The sequence below is a fragment of the Gymnodraco acuticeps genome, unplaced genomic scaffold (assembly GCF_902827175.1).
Source record: "Gymnodraco acuticeps unplaced genomic scaffold, fGymAcu1.1, whole genome shotgun sequence".
Lineage (NCBI taxonomy): Eukaryota > Metazoa > Chordata > Actinopteri > Perciformes > Bathydraconidae > Gymnodraco > Gymnodraco acuticeps.
The window spans coordinates 112,937-136,408 of NW_022989917.1; the positions used below are offsets into that span (position 1 = coordinate 112,937).

General features: G+C 41.3%; 1 protein-coding gene across 4 annotated transcripts in view; it reads right to left on the reverse strand.

The window, feature by feature from the left end:
• LOC117542249 (protein TASOR-like) overlaps positions 1-16,335 on the reverse strand; it is a 70,459-nt gene extending 54,124 nt beyond the window's left edge. For all 4 annotated transcript variants that reach the window (XM_034209821.1, XM_034209822.1, XM_034209819.1 and 1 more), the window contains exons 1-3: positions 15,891-16,335; positions 1,746-1,891; positions 57-149 (exon numbers count right to left, since the gene is read on the reverse strand). In XM_034209821.1, coding sequence (XP_034065712.1) covers positions 57-149; positions 1,746-1,891; positions 15,891-16,284 — 633 coding nt within the window. In that variant the 5' untranslated portion in view covers positions 16,285-16,335. The remainder of the gene's footprint in view (positions 1-56; positions 150-1,745; positions 1,892-15,890) is intronic.
• Between the last annotated feature and the right edge of the window lie 7,137 nt (positions 16,336-23,472).

Below are 23,472 nucleotides of genomic sequence, written 5' to 3' on the forward strand. Positions count from 1 at the left end.
CTGATCTGATGACTTTGAGAGATGTGTGGTGTGACTTCAGACAGTGTTAATCTCACTTTAGCATTTTCAGCCAACAAAAAGCAGTAGCTCTCCTCTAGCTCCTTGTCCGTCCTCCCATCAGCCTTCATCTCCTTTCTCTTCTCCACAAACTGAAACACGCACCAACACAATCCATCAATATGCAACCAGAGTATCATAGAAAACCTTAGTAAACGATTGAAGCATATCTTAGTTTGTGTTCAATCCTAATTTCTTGGTTGAAGACAAATCATTACTTCATGGTCCAATTTTATTTTCAAGACAATATATTCATCATCACTTTTACTACAAGAGCAAGGCTAGTCTAGTTATATGGCATATTCAAACAAATAATATGACAAAAGAAGAATGTGAACTGTGAAATATCACAGTGCATAAGAAAAAACATTATAAAACATTTAAATCTATTCAAAATATTCATTTTAGACATTTGAGATCAGATATACACACTTAAAGAACAACTTGCATGTCAGTGACCCCAGTGAATAAATGTGTAGGAAAATGATGAATACACTAGATTTTCAAAAGAATATACAGAAATATACACTACAATGACATCTGGCGTCGTTTTTGTAAGACATTTTTACTTCCGCATAAAAAAAGAACCACCCGCGTGTGACGTCACATCAGGGAGAGCAGCCGGTCTAGCGTATGAATAAACATGGTTCACGATGCTAGTTTTGACACAGAAGTGGTTGAAAATGTATATTCGTATGCATATGACGGACCACAACCATATAATTATGAGCCTGCTAGGCGTCCAAGAGACCAGGAGTAGCCAAGGATTAGAAAAAATAACGGCCATCGGAGAGAAATGGAGCTGTGGTGTGAGGAGAACCAGTGGAGAACAGGGCAGCTGTCTTGGTGAGTGACCGGCGTTAGCTACAGTTAATGTTAGCTAACGTCAGTCACATCATTGTAAAGTTAGCTATCATATATCAGGCTATAACTAAGTAGTATTGATAATATAGTAACGTTACTGGCAGGACTGTTGATACTGATCCATAACAGAAATGAATGCGCAAGTATCAGCCGTATCTCGCGTTACCTAATGCAACTCCACACTTTGTCTTACGTTGCTGTGTACCGGAGGGGAGAGAGAGAGGAGCGAAGGGGGGAGAGAGATGTAATACGATTTCCTGATAAACGTTTTGTTTGATAGGTACTTGTGTGGGAAATGCTGCAGGGGGTGGATGCACCTCGCACAACTCACCCAGGAACGAACGCTAGCTCCGGTCCTTTTCCTGTTAGGGAAACTGTGGACTCGATGTCCTGACAGGCTTGAGTTTGTGCAACCTGCACAAACTCACCATGATTAAAAATGGTGAAATGCAATGTAAAAATCACAACCGCTCAAACCAACTACCGACTACTACCATGAATTGGACAGAGAAGGAGTCCGAGAAAGTTGCTCATGTGACCTAATATGACACGTATGACGTAAAAAAAAAAAGTTTTTAGTAGCAGAGCTCAAAACGGCTCCTTTCCCCTCTGAATTCCTGCCCTTATGTCTCGTAAAACATATGATATCCTGCATTAACTTTTTTAATTGTAATTTTCATAAATAATTATGCGAGTTGACAAACTCCCCTATCTCTTGTACACAATTTAGTTGAAGGGTGCACATATTCTCCAAACATCGACCAGTAAACTGCATTAAAGCTACAGGACATATTTAAAGGGAAGTGCTCCTCCACACGTCTCACCTCCCTCTCCAGCAGCTCGCTGTGCACTAGCCGGGGTTTGCAGTAGGTGAAGCCGCCAGCCGAGCCGGTGTCGATGTAGCTGGAGGTCAGGATGGTCATCATGTCTTCGTACTCCCTGGACTCAGTGGAGACATCCTGGAAAAGGGCTGAAGGAAAGAGGGTGGAAAATCTAGGATCAATATTTATATTATTATCTTTTCTGTTGAAATTACCATCTGCAGGGCCTTTTTCTGCCCTGTACACACTATATTCAAGTAACTTTAATCTAAGTTGTTCTTCCTTGCCTCCGCCCGATAGTTTCATTTGAAATATGTCGTCTTCCTCTCGCAAAAAGGTGACTGCTGCGCTGGATCCGAAAGCTAACAGTGTTAGCCCGGCTAAAGGTGCTGAGGCAGGGCCACTAGTGCAGCACAAGGTGATGAGGCCACCATTCTACAGGCTATTCAATCTCTCAGAGAAGACATGCTGAAAAACATTGATGACAACGCCGAGATGCAGTCTAAAGAATTACGACGTGAAATAAGCGAACTGCGGGACGAGCTGAGATCTACCATTGACCGCGTCAGCAGCCGCACCAAGGCTTTGGAGGACCGGGTCGAGAGCCTGGACACTAGGATCACTAGGACCTCATTACCACTCTCAAACGAGCAGCTAAATTAGACAATGAACAATTACTAAACAATTTTCATTTTTTTCTGCAGCCCAGCAGTCATTCTCAAGAATAGATTACTTCATTTTAGATCAAAAGTTACTTTCTGTGCTTGAGTCCAGTGACTATTGGCGCATTTCCACTACAGCGCGGAGCTCGCTTTAAACGTGCCGAGCCCGTTTTTGGTTGCATTTCCACTAAGCGTGGTACCGGCTAGCGGGTACTATTTCACAGTTTTCTGGCCCCATAAAATCGTGGTTCTAGGGCCAACAACCAGGCCGTCGAGCTGAGTATGCTAAACTAGAGAGAGAATCGCTGGCAAGGGGGCTACAACTACAACAAGATGAACATATTTGACCGTGATTTAATTGTAATACACGTTTCAAAATGATGCCGAAGTAACAACATACTGATACCGGTTAGTAAAAACCATGAATTAATGCTTTGACAAGTCTGCAGACAGACGGCAGGCAAAACACCTTTTAAAATGCGTGTTTTCTAAATGTAGCTTGGCTAAGCTAACGTTATATATGCTCCGACCGTCCACACTCACAACAACGGCCTATACAGACATAAATAAACCAGCGACTGTATTCGCCATGACACAGACAGTCTGTGGTTTGTACTCGTTTAACTTTTGTCTAGTTTCTGAACAGATATGAGGAGCTGTGAGCTTGAGTGCTAACAGCTGTGTTGTTTTTCTGGGGTTCTCATTGAAGATGACGTCACGGCTTCGCCTACACTACGTTACTATAGATACTACCCCAGTTCCTAAACTGTAATGGAAATGCGCCATAAAGTGAGCCAGTCCTAACGAGGCCTAGCCATACCGAGCGAGGCCGTGTAGTGGAAATGCGCCATATGAGAGCATTGCTATTTCTGACCACAGCCCAGAGACCATGAAACTTTGTTTTCCAAACCATGTACTTGGAATCAGGGGGTAGCAAGTTCGAGTCCCACTGCAGTCAGTATGTCGTTGTGTCCCTGGGTAAGACACTTCACCCCAAATTGCTCCTGTGGGGATTGTCCACAGTACTGAATAAGTAAGTCGCTTTGGATAAAAGCGTCTAACAAATGACATGTAATAATGTACCACCACAAAGGATCTGGCGTTTAAACCCACGTTTATTGTTAGATAAACCCACAATCCTACACTGTCATTGGAGGCAGTCGCAATTTCTACAGGCTCGCACTACCTGTTAGCATCTGGCATCTGTTAGCATCTAGCTCTCCTGCTTACAAACTTTTAGCCATCCCTGCTTATACAAGTAGTAGTTTTAGTTGTCTGCGATCTGCGGAGGCCTACTCCCACCTGTCGAGTACGGCTGTACTGAGGTGTTTTTCCTCCGGAGACGTCGCAAAGAGACGGAGCGGCTCCACCTGTTGCTGCATGCGATCTGCGATTTACGGAGGCCTGCTCGTCGCGAAGAGACGGAGCAGCTCCACCTGTTGCTGACTGCGATCTGCGATCAACGGATGCCTGCTCCCACCTGTAGAGTACGGCTGTACTGGAGAGGTTTTTACCCCGGAGTCGTCGCGGAGAGACGGAGTGGATCAACGCTTCGGGCTTGGCCTGCTTCCACCGGGCGTGTGCTGCTGTGCGGAGGAGGATTTTACCACCGCTGGGGCCTGCTTTCCACCTGTCCTGGTTCTGTTGTTGCAGATGCCTGCTTTCACCCCGGGGATACCACGGTAGGGCTGTGCAATTTAATCGATCCTGCGATATATATCGATATTTAGTTTTCCGAGAAAGTATCGATATTTCAGCCGCGGGTATCGATACATTAAGTCTGATAACTGTGTTCGTTATTCTCGCGTCCAGGAGAGAAGCTTTAAAAAGGAGACTAATTGAGTCTCTGAGAAGGTTCAAATGGGTACTTTAATTAATAAAAAGCGCGGTAATGTTACAAGCAGAAGATGGTTCAGTCAGAAAAACAGCTGTGTTCTGGCTCTCGTGAGCGAAGGGAAGAGAGCGAGCTCCACCTTTCCAGCTGTTAAATATCCTCTGCTGGCTCCTCCCTGTGGGCCGGTTGGCGCTGCTGGGGGCCGGCCCTCCACGTCTCCAATGTTCGTTGTTGCGCATAACAGAGGATTCAGACATTGTACATTAAATATATAACTAAACACGCCTTTTCTCCTCCTTATCTCTTTCATGACTTTTCATTTAATACATTTTAAACGCTGTAATCAATACTCCAAAGATACCTCATGGCTGGTATAATTTCTGGTAGTTCCGGATGTTGTCTCATGCTACCCACGTCTGTAAACAAACGTATTCAAATAAACTGTACCTTCATTTAATATTCAGCAATAATAATATCTCGACGTCTATAGTTGTAGTGTTGAAATCAGTAGGTTTCGGTGTGCAACACTCCGTGTCATATCGCTACTAAATTCACCTCTATAGTAAATGGTATATTAGCCACATGCTAAATGCTAACCGGAGATGAAGGATTTTCAGAATAAAAGCTTAACAACTGGTTGTGCACAAGAACTTCTGGTTTTTCAGTATAAAACAGCATTTAAACTGACGGTATGTTTAAGGTACTTTATGCCATCAAAACATTGATTTTAATTTCTAACAAGTCCCATTCAAATCCCCCGTGTTCCGCCACCTGCTGCACCTTTTAATTCTCCATTGTGATACTGCACTTTATGTACTTACGTTTCAAAGGCTTGTAAGCTACAGTTTGCACTGTTTCAATAAATGAAACAAATTTTCTCACCACATCTTTTGATTCATTTTGTCCAGCATTTGCAAGCTGTAGACTCTCTGTCAGAGCCATATATTGTATAATTGATGCTTTCAGTTTTCAGTTGAATTAATTCAATCCAAGTCAATGGAACACTCACAAGATGTCACCAAAATCACACTGCCCCTTTTAAAATCTTTCAGAAAATGATATAAGTGTATCGAATTATATCGAATCGTATCGAATCGTATTGTGAGCTGAATATCGTGTATCGTATCGTGAGATTAGTGTATCGCTACAGCCCTATACCACGGAGGGACCGGAGCACTTCCACGCTGCTGTTTTCGCCTGTCCTTTGCTGCTGTGCTGATTTTGCTCCAGGAACATCGCGGATACTGTGTGCTGGTCTGGGAAAATGGCCCATATCGGGATTCTGCTGTGCCTGTTAACTGTTTTGGACTATGAGAAGATCTCTAGTCATTCTGAGAAGTCTACTGGATTCAGGTCTGTTCTGCCACCCGCAGTGGGCATCCCCTGCAAAGGTTCGGATGTGTTGCTCAAACAATTACCGGTTGCCTTGTCACAGACAATCTGCTAGACAAAATATGTTTGTCTTTTTTGTTTTCCTGCGATGATGGTTCTTCAGGACTGCTTCTTAAGCTCAAATCACACTCTCACAGACTTTTCCGGTGTTTCTAAAGTAGATGAGAATGTATGTGTGTCGTTTAAGAGGAAAAGATGCCTGTTTTTGTTGTTGTTATTACTGTCAGGAAATGTACAACCTAACCCTGGTCCGCCCAGTAGTAGTAGTCAGATCGCTACTCCTGCTGATTTTAAAGCTAGGTCTGGGTTGGGTTTCATCCACTTGAATGTGCGCAGTCTGTTAGGTAAACAAGATTTTGTCCGTATCTGGGCAAGCTCGACTGACGCTGACGTCATTGTTTTATCAGAAACATGGCTAAACAAAATCTATTTTGGCCTCTGACATTGCCTTAAATGGTTTTAATGTGTATCGTACCGACCGGCCTAATAAAGGTTGCCATTTATGTTAAGAATAAGTTCAGTGTAACCACATTATTTTCCAAATCGATCAGTAAGCAATTTGAATTTTTAGCCATAAATATAGAAGTGGCAAAGGGTCAACAGGTCATGGTAGTGAGTTGTTACAGACCCCCCTCAGCTGTCAAAGACTCCTTGTCTTCACTATCAAATCTTTTATCACAACTAGACTACAAGGAAATAGTGCTACTTGGAGATTTTAACTGGGACTGGTTAACTGCAGTGTCAGAGGATTTTAAAAACCTTTGTATCTCTTTAAATGTTACTCAGATTGTTGACAGTCCTACTCACCCTAACATTAAGTCCCCTAATAAATCCTCCCTAATTGATCTCATTTTAACTAATGTTACCCATAAATATTCATCTGTGGGAGTATTTGCAAATGATCTGAGTGATCACTGTGTTGTAGCCACAATTAGGGACACTAAGGTCCAAAAGGTTAAACCTCGCATTATCATTAAGAGAGACAAAAAACATTTTGTGGAGCAGGGTTTTGTGCATGATCCGTTTGATTTTGATTGGGGTAAAAACGATCTGTGTGCTGATGTAGAAACCGCATGGTCTTATTTGTATCTTGGTTTTATGGAGATCATTGATAGACATGCACCCCTGCGTACATTTAGAGTAAAGGGACGAGACAATCCTTGGTTTTCTGCTAATCTGTCCAGTGTCCTTCATGAGAGAAACAAGGCCTGGGCAAAGGCTAGGAAATCAGGCTCAGAGGTAGAATGGCTGCGTTTTAGGCAGCTAAGGAATAGCTTCACTTCACATATCAAAAGTGCTAAGTCAAAGTACTATCTGTCAGTAACCACAAAGAATCTGAATAATCCTGGACATTTTTTGGAAAGCCATTAAATCGTTATCCACCGGCGATATCCGTAATGAGCTACCTCCGTGCATTACCACAGCATCTGGCTCTATATCGGACAGGGCTACTATGCTAAATTGCTGTAAGGAGCATTTTGTGTCCTGTGGTTCTCTATTTGATTCTGTCACTAACTCTGCTTCTGTGAACACTACAGTATGTGACTCTGAAAAACTTGTGTTGGAAAACCCTTTTAGTTTTACCCCTTTTACTGTTGATGTTGTTCGTGAAGCTTTAACCAAGTTAGATCCTAAGAAACCGGCCGGCCCGGACAACGTAGAACCTTTCTTTTTAAAGATAGCTGCAGATTTTATTGCTCCACCTCTCACTACTCTTTTTAACCTCTCCCTCAACACAATTCCAAAATTGTGGAAGTCAGCGTATGTCCCGCCTTTGCTAAAAGGAGGGGAGGCCACCTTATTAAATAACTATAGGCCAATCTCTAAGTTGTCAGTTCTGGCTAAGGTTCTTGAACGCTTAGTGAGTGAACAGGTAAAGGTGTTTTTTATGTACAAATGACATCCTGTCTAAACATCAGTCAGGCTTCAGAAAGCAACACAGCACCATCACTGTCACAATGAAAGTGGTGAATGATGTGGCGAGTATTTTAGATAATAAGCAGAGTTGTGCAGCTCTATTTATTGACCTTTCCAAAGCGTTTGATACCGTCGATCATCACATTTTAAAAGCAGAGGCTAGCCAGTATAGGCATGTCCAGCCATGCAGTAGGGTGGTTTGTAAACTACCTCTCTGAAAGGTCCCAATGTGTTCATTTTGATGGGTTGAACATTGCTAATGGTGTTCCCCAAGGTTCTGTTTTAGGTCCACTTTTATTCTCCAACAGTTTAGGTGAAAATGTGGATGAAGCTACTTTACATTTTTATGCGGATGAAGCTACTTTACATTTTTATGCGGATGATACCGTGATGTACTGTGCAGGTCCCTCCATTAAGGAGGCTGGTGTTAAATTACAGGCTGTTTTTAACATTATTCAGACTCAGCTCTCTGAACTAAAGCTTCTTTTAAATATTGAGAAAACCAAGGTAATGCTCCTTTCTAAAGCTAAAAAGACACCAGAGCCTGTTGTAGATATTGTAACTACGCAAGGAATAAAACTTGAAGTGGTTACCTGTTACAAATACCTTGGTATCTGGCTTGATGATTGTCTCACTTTTAAACTTCATGTCAATAACATGCTTAAAAAGCTGAGGGTTAGGCTAGGTTTCTTCTACAGGAACAAGTCCTGTTTCTCGCTTGAGGCCAGGAAAAGGCTAGTCACTGTGACCTTTTTACCTGTGCTGGACTATGGTGATTTGATGTATATGAATGCACCTGCCAATTGCCTGGTCAAGTTAGATGCTGCGTATCACAGTGCACTAAGATTTGTGACAAACTGTAAAGCATTAACCCATCACTGTACCCTGTATGCAAGGGCTGGTTTGCTTTCACTAACTGTACGGAGGCTCAGTCACTGGTACATTTTTATATACAAAGCCATGTTAGGGAAACTTCCATCTTATATCTGCTCTCACGGAAAATTGTAAGTGGCTACTGCCTGAGATCGAATGCTGTGGTTTTATTAAATGTGCCAACTGCTAGGACTGTCTTAGGGAAGACAGCTTTTAGATGTGCAGCTCCTCTGTCTTGGAATAGTCTGCAAATTAAATGGAAACTGAACAATCTGGTGCCACTAAATGTTTTTAAAGCTCGGTTGGATGCTAGTCAATCAGAAGCTATTGGTACCTGTTTATGTGGATAATTATGTAAATGATGCTGTATGATGTCCTTTTGTTGTTCTATTTATGTTTTTATGTTTCATGTGGAACTACTTGAGCAGGTCTCCCTTGAAAAAGAGATCAATGATCTCAATGGGATTTATCTGTATAAATAAAGGTTTGAAAGGAAATGAAATGAATGAAGATTTTATTAATTATAATTCCACGCACATCGATACCTTTGACATAAACCGTCAACCAGAGACGAGTATAGGCATTGTATGGGAGGCCATGAAGGCTTATCTTCGTGGGCAAATAATATCATATTCAGTCAGTATTAGCAGAAAAAAGACAAAGCAAATGACAGAACTTGCTAATCGGATCAGGGACATTGATAGAATACACTAAACCAGGGGTCGGCAACCCGTGGCTCTCGAGCCGCATGCGGCTCTTTAAGCCCTCTACTCTGGCTCCCTTGAGCTTAGACAAAAATAAGAAGGAAATACTATTTCCTATTTATATTTTGTTGCATGGTTGAAAATGTTTTGTATCTTGTATTTTGAGGTGATATTGTGACACAATTTCTTTCTTTTTTTAACGGTTTTAATTAGGTCAACTAAAATATGCGCCATATCCTGCTACGGTCTATGATTCTCTGGCATCCACCTACATAGAGGAACTTCATCTGAGATCTAGGCAGACCCACTATGAACATGGGGAGAGGGCCAGTAAATGACTTGACTCTCCCATCAACTAAGGCAGCCGGCTGCAGACAGTTTAAAGGGATAGTGGAAATGGAACCTCAAATAGTTTCGTTTGAACTTATATACAAGCATAATTACGTACCAAAACAATCACACCTGATTAAAAAAATATAATAATTGCCTTACGCATGTTAGAAGCACTTTATTGCAGCTTCCCCGAAGTTTTTTAGAAACGAAATGTTCGACTCAGCCAAACCGGAAGTGACGAAAACTCAGGAAGACGATACGATAACAAACCATGGCGTCTATGCAGAATGAACGTGGAAGGGCAAATATACCAGACAAAGAAGAAGGATTGTACGAGGTATCCAGTGATGATAGCGAGTCAGAAACATCCTCTCGGCTTTCCTACAAAAATGTCGTTTTAGGAACTGAATCTGAATCCGGTTCAGTAAGCGACGATGGTGAGAATATTGAGCCAGACGATGGACCATTACGTCCTTATTTGTTCGAGCCCGAGCCCGAGGTGATGGTTCACGGCATGGGCAATGGCGAGGATGACCAGGACCAGGCGCCAGATGATGCACCCCTACGCACAAATAATCTTGACTGGTAGGTCCCTAAGCATAGCTCACGCATCTTAAGATCACCTGTAGCCTTTACAAATATTAATCATTGTTAACCAGTTAAGCCCGAAGGTCCCCCCAGTGGACCCCTCCCACAGTTTTTTTCTCTCACATGTCTCAGGGCTTCTTAACATTTATGAAACTATTAATGTTTCATACCCTTTTAAAAGGTAAGAAACTCCGCTAACTGACAATAAGAACAATTGTTAGCTAGAAAAAACACAAGAGTAATACCAAGCCTTTGAATTAGCATTGAGCGAAACAATGCTAACTAATGCTAACGCTTTTTTTACACACAACACACGGTGGAAATGCCCTTATTACTATCTTAACTGCACAAACAAGATATACGATTTAAAGCTGAGACTCCACAGATGTAATGTCATCACTGTAAGACCTCGAATTCCTGGAGCTATCAGCCAGAAAAGAGAAAGTAAACAACATCCGGTTCCAAAAATATTACAATAATTACGTCTTACCTTTTTTGATTTGTGATCAAAAGTTGTGTTCAACGGAATAAAAACGCATCTCAAGGTTAATCCAATGTCGTTGTGTCACGTAGAATTTTTACTGATAATCAATCATCATATTTATGGCAATATACTCGGTATAAAGTATTGCCGTCTTACAGTCTTATAGTATTACCTATAGTGAACATTTCTGAACAAATTTCACCCACTGACGACGAATGGCTGGGTTTCTTGGAAACGCATGAGTCGATACGCCATTCTCTGCATTTGCTGTCGCACTACAGCCATACAAAACACATCTATTCACCATAATAAAGGTCGGCTATTCACATGCAAATGCTATTGAATGTCCGCCATTGTTTGTGCCCGTCTTCCTCTGCTCTCGTCATCACCCGAAGATTCCCGACGATTCCCGAAGTATTTCGTTTCATTGAGAGGGCGCAGTAAAATTGAAAATAAAATGAAACTAGGCGCATGAAATTAAAAAAAATTCTTTATTATGCTTATTTTTAATACAAATACATAAGTTAAACCCAAAATTCGCGGATTTCCACTATCCCTTTAATTGCGGAAATTAGAACGGTAAATGGGGACACCATTTCAGATCAGAGGGGCATTAATGATCAATTTAAGAGTTTCTATGAAGATCTTTATTCATCAGAAGTCTGAGGACTCTCTGGCAACTAACTTTCTAAAGGACCTTAAGCTTCCTGATCCTGACGGTGTCTCGGCTTTAGAGGGGGACATTTCTAATGACAAGATAAATCGCGCTATTAAAAGTATGAAAAGTGGTAAAGCCCCGGGACCGGACAAAATGTGCAGGCAAACTGTGCTGTCTGTGCTGCGGGAAGTATATGCAGAGGCACTCCAGCAGGGTTCACTGCCCCCCACCTTAGCTCAGGCGGTGATAACAGTCATCCTTAAAAAGGGCAAAGATACAGCGAAATGCGACTCTAAAGGCCCTGACACACCAAGCCGATTTTGGCCGTCGATATATGTCTGGCCATCGATGAGCGTCCTGTCGCCCTACTCAGATTGGTGTGTCCCGCACCGTCGTGTCTTTTCGGCCGTGCCGACACCTTCCGCTGCCGATTGACCAAGTTGAATAGGGCAGCGGAGGCTGTTGGCAAAATAAATCACTCCCGATTGGCTGTTCAGCTTAGCGAATCAGTGCATGAGAAGCGAAACGGAAGTGAGGTACGCACACAAACGATTAGGCACACACAGAAGGCTATTATTTTTAATTTTCATCTCACCTGGACGCAATAATTTATTTTACATCATGGCGATCTGGAATGAAAAAAACGAAGACCAACTCAGCCACGTAATTTGCTGCCACACTTCCTGCATGAGGTGGACAATAGCTTCTTCAAGTATTTAACAGACAGGACCCTGGACGATGCGGCTATTTTTATCTTATTGTATTTGTCGATTGTTTACATTGTACAGTTCTACATTTGATAATAAACCACTTTTTACCTCTACTGCAAAATATTAAACTTTATTTCGTACCTTCATTCTACAGCCATTAGATAACACAACATTAGAATGAGGATAAAATGTGCTATACTACAATAAAAGTCATAAGATACAGACGTACATGATGATACATTATTTGCCTGTCAGTGTTATGATCATGTTGTATATTAATATAATCGTGGATTATAATTACTGATGCATGGAATGTGGTAGCAGCAGTACTTTAAGGTTGCCAGCCACAATGCTTAAATAGTTTATTTCTGCTTCAGAGAGCTGAAGTTTGTATATCAAGCAGTCTGTCTTCCGGTTGCCTCTTTTGAATGACGAATACACACTACTGCCGCCTGCTGGTAAGGAGAGTTATTGCTTCTATAGCTTCTCTCCAAAGCTTTAGCTCTGCGCCTTGAGACTGTTCTGCATAGAATCATCCACCCGGACCAAACGGGGTTTGTAAAAGGCCGACAGTCTTTTGGAGACTCGTCTCAATTTAATATTTCACCTCCTCCTTTCCCTCACTCGCGTCCCTTCCTTGCGTCTTAGCTCCGCCTCCGTAAGATGCGAGCGAGAGACACGTTAGTTGTGGTGTAAAATATACATTTCAATAAAATTATAATTATAATAATGTGAAAGCCTTTACTCTGAAAATGTGTGTCGTGGAGATCCCCACATTCACCACAAACCCACATTCAGGACTGTGAATTTTAAATAATTTAACCTGTTAAGCCGCGAGCCTGTTTTCCAGGTCTCAGGCTCGAAAATGACATTCCCAGAACAAATGACCATAACTACACTTCTAAAAAGGGAAAATTAATTATCTTTTTTCTCAAAGCAATGATATACCTGTGAGTTGGATGTAGAAAAGTCAGATTCAATGTAGATTTATTTTTATTTTAAAGTAAATTCAGATTGAACATAGTTAAAAAATATGTAAATGATTGTGTCCGTCCAAAAAAAACACATTACTTATAGTGAAAAACACGCTTGAATGATGGGATAGTAGACTAAAAGTTTTAGGAATCCAAACTATAACATATAATAAGTACCCTGTATCAAGATTGATGCAAAACAAGTTAAATGTGATCTTTTTAGAGAGATTTAACTAAATAAACCCACTTCTGGGGGCATTTGGGTGGATTTGACCTATCTCTGGCCCCCCTTGGTCGATTTTTATGTTTGACATCTCTTTTTAACCGTTAGAGCCAATGGAATCGAGGGGAAGTTCCACACACACACACACACTTTACCAAATAAGGAGTGAGAGTGACGCGTAGCCAGAATACCCGAAACAGGAAGCTGTCATACACTCTGGAAGCTATCATTAGCAGCTAAGACATAAAAATTGAATTATGGATTATCAACCATTTTTCCAAAGTGACAGACACATTGGATTAACCTTCAGCCGCGTTTCTCGTTTTAATGCCATTGAACACAACTTTTGATCAGAATAACAGCAAAAGGTGAGCATATCTCCATTTTTTGCTACCTAAAGCTACGTCGTGTGTTGTCTGGTTTTGCTTCCCCTGTCGCGAGTTCTTATCGCTCAGTGATGATACTTATATTTATAGAATCTGTGGAATCTTAGTTTGTTAGCTAAGCTGGTTTGTGCTGATCTGATAAGTATATCGATCGATTTATACCTAGAGTTCTGTGCTAAGTGTGTTAGCATTTTTTCGCTCAGGGCTCATTTAGACGCTTCTTGTGAGACTTGTGTTTTGTTTCGGTAAAGAAAATTCATATCGTCAGCTTAGTTTCTTCCCGTTAAGTGAGTATGACACATTCATAGTTTATTAAATTCTAAGAAGCCCTGAGACACAGTTTCGTGAAAAAAAAAGCCTGTTAAGCCTGTTCAATAAATATTTGTCAATACTAAGAGCCGCTAGATTGTGCTGCAGTATTGGAATATATATGCAAGAAGAATAAAAATATACCATGTGGTCCAGCTGGAGTTTTATCTGCCTCCTGATCCCTGCCTCTGTTCCTCTTTCTGACACATCATCTTTATTCCTCGCATACATTTCTTCTTCACTATTGTCTTCATCTTTTCCTGGCTTTCTCCTGCTCTAACCCTCCTGGTGTCTTCAGTGTACTCTCTTTTCCTTTTCCTCTTTCTGTTCGTCCTGATCACTTCTCAGATATGTCTTTTTATTGTGGTTGAATCATTCCAGCTACTCTGGCCTGCAAGAGTCTACTTGTGAAAAGTACTGGTACAAATGCTTGTATAGCTTTACACGTTAGGGCCATGTAGCTAATAAGTAGCAGTGTTTCCCCTACCATTGTCTTGGAGGGGCGCTGCGCCCCGCCAACGGAGCCCCGTGCTTTATTTGTATTTAATATATATATATATATATAGCACCAAATTGCAACTAATCTATATCTACTGTCACTTTTCACATGTGCTCTTTTATTAAATGAACTAAACGCTTTCATTTTAAGTTGTTTTTGACACTAACAAACACTGATGCATTAATCAATAACAATAATCCACAGCTCCTCTCTCTGCTCCAGAGGATTTAAAAATTTTTTATCCCAATGCCACGTCCCAAACAGCGACCGTCTGTTAAAGGCTATCGATTCAAACGGCAGCGCTTTATTAATATTTTGTTTCAAGCTCTTGTCCTTAGTAAAAACAAAACTAGTGGAAGGGGAAATGCTCCCAGGGAAGCTGATCCACCTTCAGGTGCTTGGACCAGAGCTCCCGTTAGTTCCCTGTTTTGCCGCGCACAGAGAAAAGTGTCATGTATTTTACGTCATAACTTTACGTCATGCGATCGGCATTTTTAGAGAGCACCGATCGATCGGTAGAGAGTGAGTATCAGCCGATACCGATCGGCGCATCACTAATATTAGGCATTGGTGTTGTTAGTTCATAGACACTTTCTAAATGTACATTTTAATGTATAATTCCAATTAAGTTACCTTTTTATCTTTCACTATTACTTCTTTATTTCTCTTTTGTATTGTTATGGTGATGTTTTTTTAACATTACTTTCAATATCATAGCAATATTTTCATTTCTTATACTTTATCTTCCTTTAATTGTTATTCTTAAATTCACTGGTGTTAGTGTTCTTATACACTTTATATGTATTCATACCGTTTGTTTGTGAGCAATCTCGTGCACTATAGTTTCCTCCAGAACCAATACAGTTGTATCTTATCTATCTTATAAAACGTCAAGTGCCATCTATAAAAAGGATAACTATCAAACATGTCCTTGCTATGTTTTCAATTTGTGTCTTACTGATTATATATAGTTTCCATTAACACAACAAGCAGAGAGAGTACTCAACATGTGCGCACACACACTCCCAACTTTCTAAAAATGTAAACAAATCGAGAAGACTTACCTTAAAATAGCTAATACTCATTTAGATACGATCAACATAAATCTGAGGTAAGGCTTTAAGACGCAGAAGTTCATGAATATGTACATTTAGATCAATTAAACAAAACTACAGTTAGCTGGTCACTAAAATAAGTTGTCAACAACAAGCACCGAAGTTAGATGGCTAACTGCTAACTAGCATCTTTGATTTTACAGTTAGCCTCTACCTTTTAACCAGAGACTGTATATATAAAGCTTTTAACAAATAACAGCTTCAAACAAAGCTTTAATAGTTTATTTATAATTAATATATCTGACAGCACTTTTGAATATAGGCATTAACATTGCTTTATAAGTCATGTGTAGTGATGTAACTAAAAACAAACGGGCATCGAAATGGACTTTGGATGTTGCCTGAGAATGCATATTTTCGAGCCTACCAACTTTAAATAAACTGGTAACTAGGGTTAATAACTAATATCTTTAGTTTGAGTGTAATGTTACGTGAAAATATAAAGCTTCTGGTTAATATATTGTGACTTTACGAAACAGAAACCGACCTCTGTTTTCCTTTTTCCTCGGTATGGGTATATTGAGGAGTCCCATCGGCATGTGCCGGTGGTGGACCGCCAGCGGTGCACAGCTCCGCCGCTCCGCCCTCCCGGCAGCAGCACCGAGTCTCTCCGGACCGGCTTGACTTTCCCAGGCCGTGTAAACCTCGCCATCTTGCAGGCTATCGTTAGCTCCAACCTCCGCCGCAGCGGCAGACGCCCTCCTCGGCGGGCGAGCTGCCTCCCTCCGAATCAGGTTCTCTTCCATTGTTGGTTTCTTAACCACAACGACGCGTCTCTTATCAACCGTCAGTGTGTCACTGTTTCTCGGCTTGAGCCCCGCGGTCACACCGCTGTTACCTCCGGGTCTCGCAGTGCAGAGAGGCGAAGAAACAACACACATCCCGCGCCATCATGCTTTTCCTGTAGCAGAGGTCTTCTTCACTGAGGCTAAACTTCAGCTGGTAGTTTTACTACATGTCACTCTACTGCCATCTTCTGGACATGACCGGAAATACCACCTTCATCGTAGTTCGATCATCATGGAATCCGCGTATTCATGGTAATGTAAAATAAATATACATAACAATTATCCAATGAAAAATATTAACAAATAAAAGTTGAAGTGGAGACTTACATGTTAATAGGGTAAACATTAACCAATATGTATTTTATATTAAACTTACCAAGGTCATTACAAACATTAAGACAATTGCCTTTTCAATCAAAATGTATAATTTGATTGTTTGAAAATGAGGCATTTTGTTATTTTATGTCTTTAATATGTACAAAAAACGTTTTCTCCGAGATTTTTTTCTGCTTTGGGCAGTTTGGGTTCTAAACAGTTTCCCTATAATAAGATTTGTAAAATGGGAATAAATCCCAGTTGTGCGATGTTACCTTAGGACAGGAGAGGAGGGAGCGTCGTTTTCTTAGGTCCTCCTAGTCTAAATGGGTGGGATGTTTTTATTTTTGAGAAATAGTTCACAATTTATCCATGGTTTTATGCTTCTCCTGTTACAATGTGAAAATTATGTTTTATCTTCTGATATTAATCCAGATGGCATCAGTTTTTCTTCAGCTGCTACGTTTCCACTGCCTTTTTTTTTGTTCGTTTTTGAGTTTCTGCTTCCTCTATACTTACCTGCTGCACTCAATACTTTTCCACAACCCCCGCCTCCACCTCCCCCCACTGATCAGCCTCTCCCACCTCATCAGCTCACCTGTGCTCCCAGCTGCAACTCATTTGCAATCAATATTTAAAGGGATAGTGGAAATGGAACCTCAAATAGTTTCGTTTTAACTTATATACAAGCATAATTACGTACCAAAACAATCACACCTGATTACAAAAATATAATAATTGCCTTACGCATGTTAGAAGCACTTTATTGCAGCTTCCCCGAAGTTTTTTAGAAACGAAATGTTCGACTCAGCCAAACCGGAAGTGACGAAAACTCAGGAAGACGATACGATAACAAACTATGGCGTCTACGCAGAATGAACGTGGAAGGGCAAATATACCAGACAAAGAAGAAGGATTGTACGAGGTATCCAGTGATGATAGCGAGTCAGAAACATCCTCTCGGCTTTCCTACGAAAATGTCGTTTTAGGAACTGAATCTGAATCCGGTTCAGTAAGCGACGATGGTGAGAATATTGAGCCAGACGATGGACCATTACGTCCTTATTTGTTCGAGCCCGAGCCCGAGGTGATGGTTCACGGCATGGGCAATGGCGAGGATGACCAGGACCAGGCGCCAGATGATGCACCCCTGCACAAATAATCTTGACTGGTAGGTCCCTAAGCATAGCTCACGCATCTTAAGATCACCTGTAGCCTTTACAAATATGAATCATTGTTAACCAGTTAAGCCCGTAGGTCCCCCCAGTGGACCCCTCCCACAGTTTTTTTCCTCTCACATGTCTCAGGGCTTCTTAACATTTATGAAACTATTAATGTTTCATACCCTTTTAAAGGTAAGAAACTCCGCTAACTGACAATAAGAACAATTGTTAGCTAGAAAAAACACAAGAGTAATACCAAGCCTTTGAATTAGCATTGAGCGAAACAATGCTAACTAATGCTAACGCTTTTTTACACACAACACACGGTGGAAATGCCCTTATTACTATCTTAACTGCACAAACAAGATATACGATTTAAAGCTGAGACTCCACAGATGTAATGTCATCACTGTAAGACCTCGAATTCCTGGAGCTATCAGCCAGAAAAGAGAAAGTAAACAACATCCGGTTCCAAAAATATTACAATAATTACGTCTTACCTTTTTTGATTTGTGATCAAAAGTTGTGTTCAACGGAATAAAAACGCATCTCAAGGTTAATCCAATGTCGTTGTGTCACGTAGAATTTTTTACTGATAATCAATCATCATATTTATGGCAATATACTCGGTATAAAGTATTGCCGTCTTACAGTCTTATAGTATTACCTATAGTGAACATTTCTGAACAAATTTCACCCACTGACGACGAATGGCTGGGTTTCTTGGAAACGCATGAGTCGATACGCCATTCTCTGCATTTGCTGTCGCACTACAGCCATACAAAACACATCTATTCACCATAATAAAGGTCGGCTATTCACATGCAAATGCTATTGAATGTCCGCCATTGTTTGTGCCCGTCTTCCTCTGCTCTCGTCATCACCCGAAGATTCCCGACGATTCCCGAAGTATTTCGTTTCATTGAGAGGGCGCAGTAAAATTGAAAATAAAATGAAACTAGGCGCATGAAATTAAAAAAAATTCTTTATTATGCTTATTTTTAATACAAATACATAAGTTAAACCCAAAATTCGCGGATTTCCACTATCCCTTTAAGCCTCTAATGGCGCTTTTCCACTGAAGCGGGTAGCTCGCCCTAAACGTACCGTGCCCGTTTTTGGTGCGTTTCCACTTGGCCTAGTACCGGCTAGCGGGTCCTAATTTACAGTTTTTCTGGCCCCATAAAATCGTGGTTCTAGGACCAGGAACAACCAGGCTGAGTCGGGCTGAGTATGCTAAACTAGAGAGAGAATCGCTGGCAAGGGGGCTACAACTACAACAAGATGAACATATTTGACCGTGATTTAATTGTAATACACGTTTCAAAATGATGCCGAAGTAACAACATACTGATACCGGTTAGTAAAAACCATGAATTAATGCTTTGACAAGTCTGCAGACAGACGAAAAACCTTTTAAAATGTGTGTTTTATAAATGGAGCTTGGCTAAGCTAACGTTATATGCTCCGACCGTCCACACTCACAACAACGGCCTATAGACCCTTTTTGTGTTTGTACTAGGGCTGTCAAGTTAACGCGTTAACGCAAAAAAAAATTAACGCCACTAATTATTTTAACGCGATTAACGCATGTGTATTTTTTTTCCTCGGCCGCCCCGTAGTTTCAGAGCGCATCGAGTTTAAAATACCATCTACAAGCTGATGCTGACAGCCCCGCTCCTACCGCCCGCTTGTGGCAGACCACACTTCCACGCTCACCGGCAGGCACCGACTGGCTATTGGGAGGACCGGGAGGGTGTGTGTATGTGTGGCCCGAGCGAGCGAGAGAGAGACCTTACGTGCATTGTTGTTGTTAGCATCTGGTGCTAGCTAGCTGCGCTAACGGCTATAAGGAGCTGTTCAAATGAAAACAGAGGAGCGACATTTCGCCACAACTGCGTCGAGCACTTGACTTTATGCAGGAAGCCAGACAGTGGGACATTGTACAAGAAGTCAGCACACTCAGCACGGATAGTGCAACATGATTGCAGCGTCCAGGCAGCTCCGGTTCGAGCATATGCCTTGAGTTGCACATAGCTCCAACGCACACACACACACACCATTTATATTGTATTATTGTATGAGAGAGGTTCCTGGTTGAATTGAGGCGAATATTTGTAATGTTCAGAGGTTGTTGTGTTTAATATTCATGAGAATATTTGTCATTGTTCAAATGATAATAAACATTAGCATAAAGCATATTTGTCCACTCATATGTTAAGAGTATTAAAAACTTGAAAAATATTCCTCTAAGGTACATTTAGAACAGATAAAAGATGTGCGATTAATCGCGATTAACTATGGACAATCATGCGATTAATCGCGATTAAATATTTTAATCGACTGACAGCCCTAGTTTGTACACAATGATGACGTAGAACGTATGCGCGCGCATGGTGGCAACAGAAGGATGGCAGAGATAAACAGCTTGTCAAGCTACGCAAGGGGATTATCAACTAAAGATCGTGAATGTTACCTTAACAAGTTGACTTTGACAAATGGTGTCAGACTTCCAGATCCGTGTTCTATTGATGAGTGGGTTGAAGACGTTAGCAAGTGGCCGAATATACAGTGGCCAGATATATATACCTATTTAATTGAGAAACCGAGCGTGTACACCAGAGAGAAATTACGAGCCTATAAATCACTGGATGCTTACGAATACGTTGTCTGTGGTCATGTACAGAACGTCAAATACCATGACATAGACTCAGAGTTTTGTATTTTGAGATCAGAAATTCTCCCTAGTCAAAGACAAGGACACAAGACAACGATGTATGAGGCTTGGGTTATAATCAACCAACGAGAAAACTACGTCCTCACAGCGAATTGCACCTGTATGGCGGGGTAAGTAGCATATTATTTGGTGATGTGGGCTTGTAGGTAACAGTTCAGGGGTGTGTTACTGTCCTTTCAGCTGGCTATTACTCACCTTTCCATATCAAAATCGTATGCCTTGCCCTGTAACTTTCTCATCATAACCAGGGTTTGAAACTAACATTTTCATGAACAACAACACAATGACAACAGGGTTCAAAATGTCAGCAGCCAATATCATTCAGTTACATTCAAAACCTGATTAAGCTTAGGATACTTACTCACATGTCTAGTAAGTTAGATGTTTACCTACTTCATAGCCAGAGCCGAGATTTGTCTGAGAGCAAATGTTACTTTCAAGCCCAGTATGTTTATTATGATTTTGTGAAATGTCAGGCTTGGGTCATGCTGCAGCCATGCAGCTGCAATATTATTCAAAGTTGAGCTCTATGTTAGGATGGGAAGGACAGAGAAAGCAGCGGTTACTTCTGGAGTGTGCATGTGGAAAGACATCAGCAGGAAAGAAGTCAGACCAGCTCCATTGAGGGAAATCAGCTTCCACAAACCAAAGAGACTTGGCAGGCAACTTCCAGCAGCTTCAACATCTGCTAGGAAGAATAGTATCACACCCAGAGGCATGTAATAGTTGACAGAGCCTAGATAAGTTTCCTTTTGCCATAGTGCATTTAATTAATTCTCAGGATTTCTCCTCAGTGTTTTGACACCATAATGTAGCCTGAGAAAGGTGTTACTTGGTGATGCAGAGATGAAAAGGCCTACAGACCAACGTGGCATCATGACTTTTTGTAAACATACACGCTCAGTTTGAATAGTTTCAGTATCATTTGTTATGTTAGTTTGAATATGTCTGTCCTTTTGTCTTCAGATGACTGATTCTAGAAATTCCATTGTTTGTTATCTACAGCTTAACTGGTCTGGTTTTAGAATAATTCAGTCATTATTCTTAAAATGTGAACATTATGCAGCACACTAATTGTGTCTTTTTGTTGCTCTATTATGTTGACACTGATTCAGAGGAGCATCCAGACTTACCTGAGCCCTTGACTGCTTTATTTGATGCAACACTCCGGGAACTCTCACCACAGGAAATGAAGGTGAAATGTGAGGAAACATTTCACAAACTAAAAACTACACTACAACCTCAACAATGTGAGAAACTGGAATCTGTGACACGGAAACAGTCAAGGTCAAATGAGTGGCACACCTATAGGGCTGGTCGGATCACAAGCACCACATTTCACCATGCAGCCACAACTGACAAGATCAGCTAAACATACCTAAATGATATAATGCAGTACAACAAAACAGAGTTAAATGTCCCATCTGTGCTCTGGGGTCAAAACATGGAGGAAGCGGCAAGACAAGCCTACACTGCATTTATGTCCCAAAGCCATCCAGATTTCAGCATCAGCTCATGTGGCTTAGTAGTGCAACCTTCTGAGCCACACCTTGGATCATCGCCAGATGGGATAGCAAGATGTACCTGCTGTGGCAAAGGGGTGGTAGAGATAAAATGTCCCTACAAATACAGGAATAGCCTTCAAGGATGTACAGAAGACAAGCAGTTTTGTCTGGACAAGTCATTCTCGTTGAAACATTCACACTACTATCAAACTCAACTTCACATGTTTGTGTGTGGTGTTAGCTACTGTGTCTTTGTGTTGTGGACTAAGGAGAAGTTCATTGTGCAACGTATCCTAAGAAATGAAGAGTTTCTGCAGGAGGCTTTGCCAAAAGCACATGACTTCTTTAGCTCGAGTGTGTTGCCTGAATTACTGACAAGAAGACATGATCCTGTCTTGGTGTCACAGAGAGCCTGCGAATACTGTGAAAGACCAGATTTTGGTAAAATTATAATCTGTGTCAAATGCAACAACCACATTCACTACAGTTGTGCACACATAAAAAGGAAGCCAGCAACATGGTTATGTAGGAAATGTCAGAGTTGAGGCTTGAATGCCTTCATATTATTCTGTAGTTATTGTAGCTAATACGGCGCTTTTGAGAGATTTTAAATCTCAGATCTGCTCAGGCCAAACCTGCTGCACAGGTCTCAGCACTCAAGCCTGCATTACAATAGAGGCAGGGCCAGTCTATTGATTGCGTGAAGTACAACAGCGTGACTCAGTCATCTTTGACCTAAAAAAGCATTTAAATACCGCATTTAAAATCTGATGAACTCAGTGTGCATCTGGACCGGGTGAAGATTTTACCTATTGACGCAGCAACCACTGTAAGTTATATTCTTGTTTAATTAGACTTCTCTGTTTAATTTATTCTACTCTGTATAATTGTTCTGTAGTTATTGTAGCTAATACGGCGCTTTTGAGAGATTTTAAATCTCTGATCTGCTCAGGCCAAACCTGCTGCACAGGTCTCAGCACTCAAGCCTGCATTACAATAGAGGCAGGGCCAGTCTATTGTCGCCCATCAGCTGTAGATAGTTAACTAATTAGAGGGGCGTGAGAACAGCTGTGAGAACTCAGCAATCAGGCGTCCATTTTAGGTAGCTCTTTCCTGGAGCGTCAGCTTAAGCGTCAGACAGCCGAAGACTGACAAAGACATTAGAGTCCTGCGGGAGTCAAAGACTGACAAAGACATTGGAGTCCTACGGGAGTCAAAGACTGACAAAGACATTGGAGTCCTACGGGAGTCACGAGGGAGGCAAAGAGGAGGCAAATCCTACTCTGATTGAGCTGGTGTCTTATTTCTCTTTTCTTTAGTTTTCTAGCCCCTCATGCTATAATCATGTGTATTTTCTCCATTCCTGTTCATGTGTCTTCTCGCAATTATCACTGGCCCCGTGTATCTCCTAATCGATATAACCGGCCTGCTCTCATCTATCCCACATGCTCCACTGAGATCCAACATCTAGTTTTAGGTGGCCTGTGGAATTGCCAGTCAGCTGTTCCTAAGGCTGACTTCATCTCTGGCTACGCCTCCCTGCAGTCTCTGGATTTCCTTG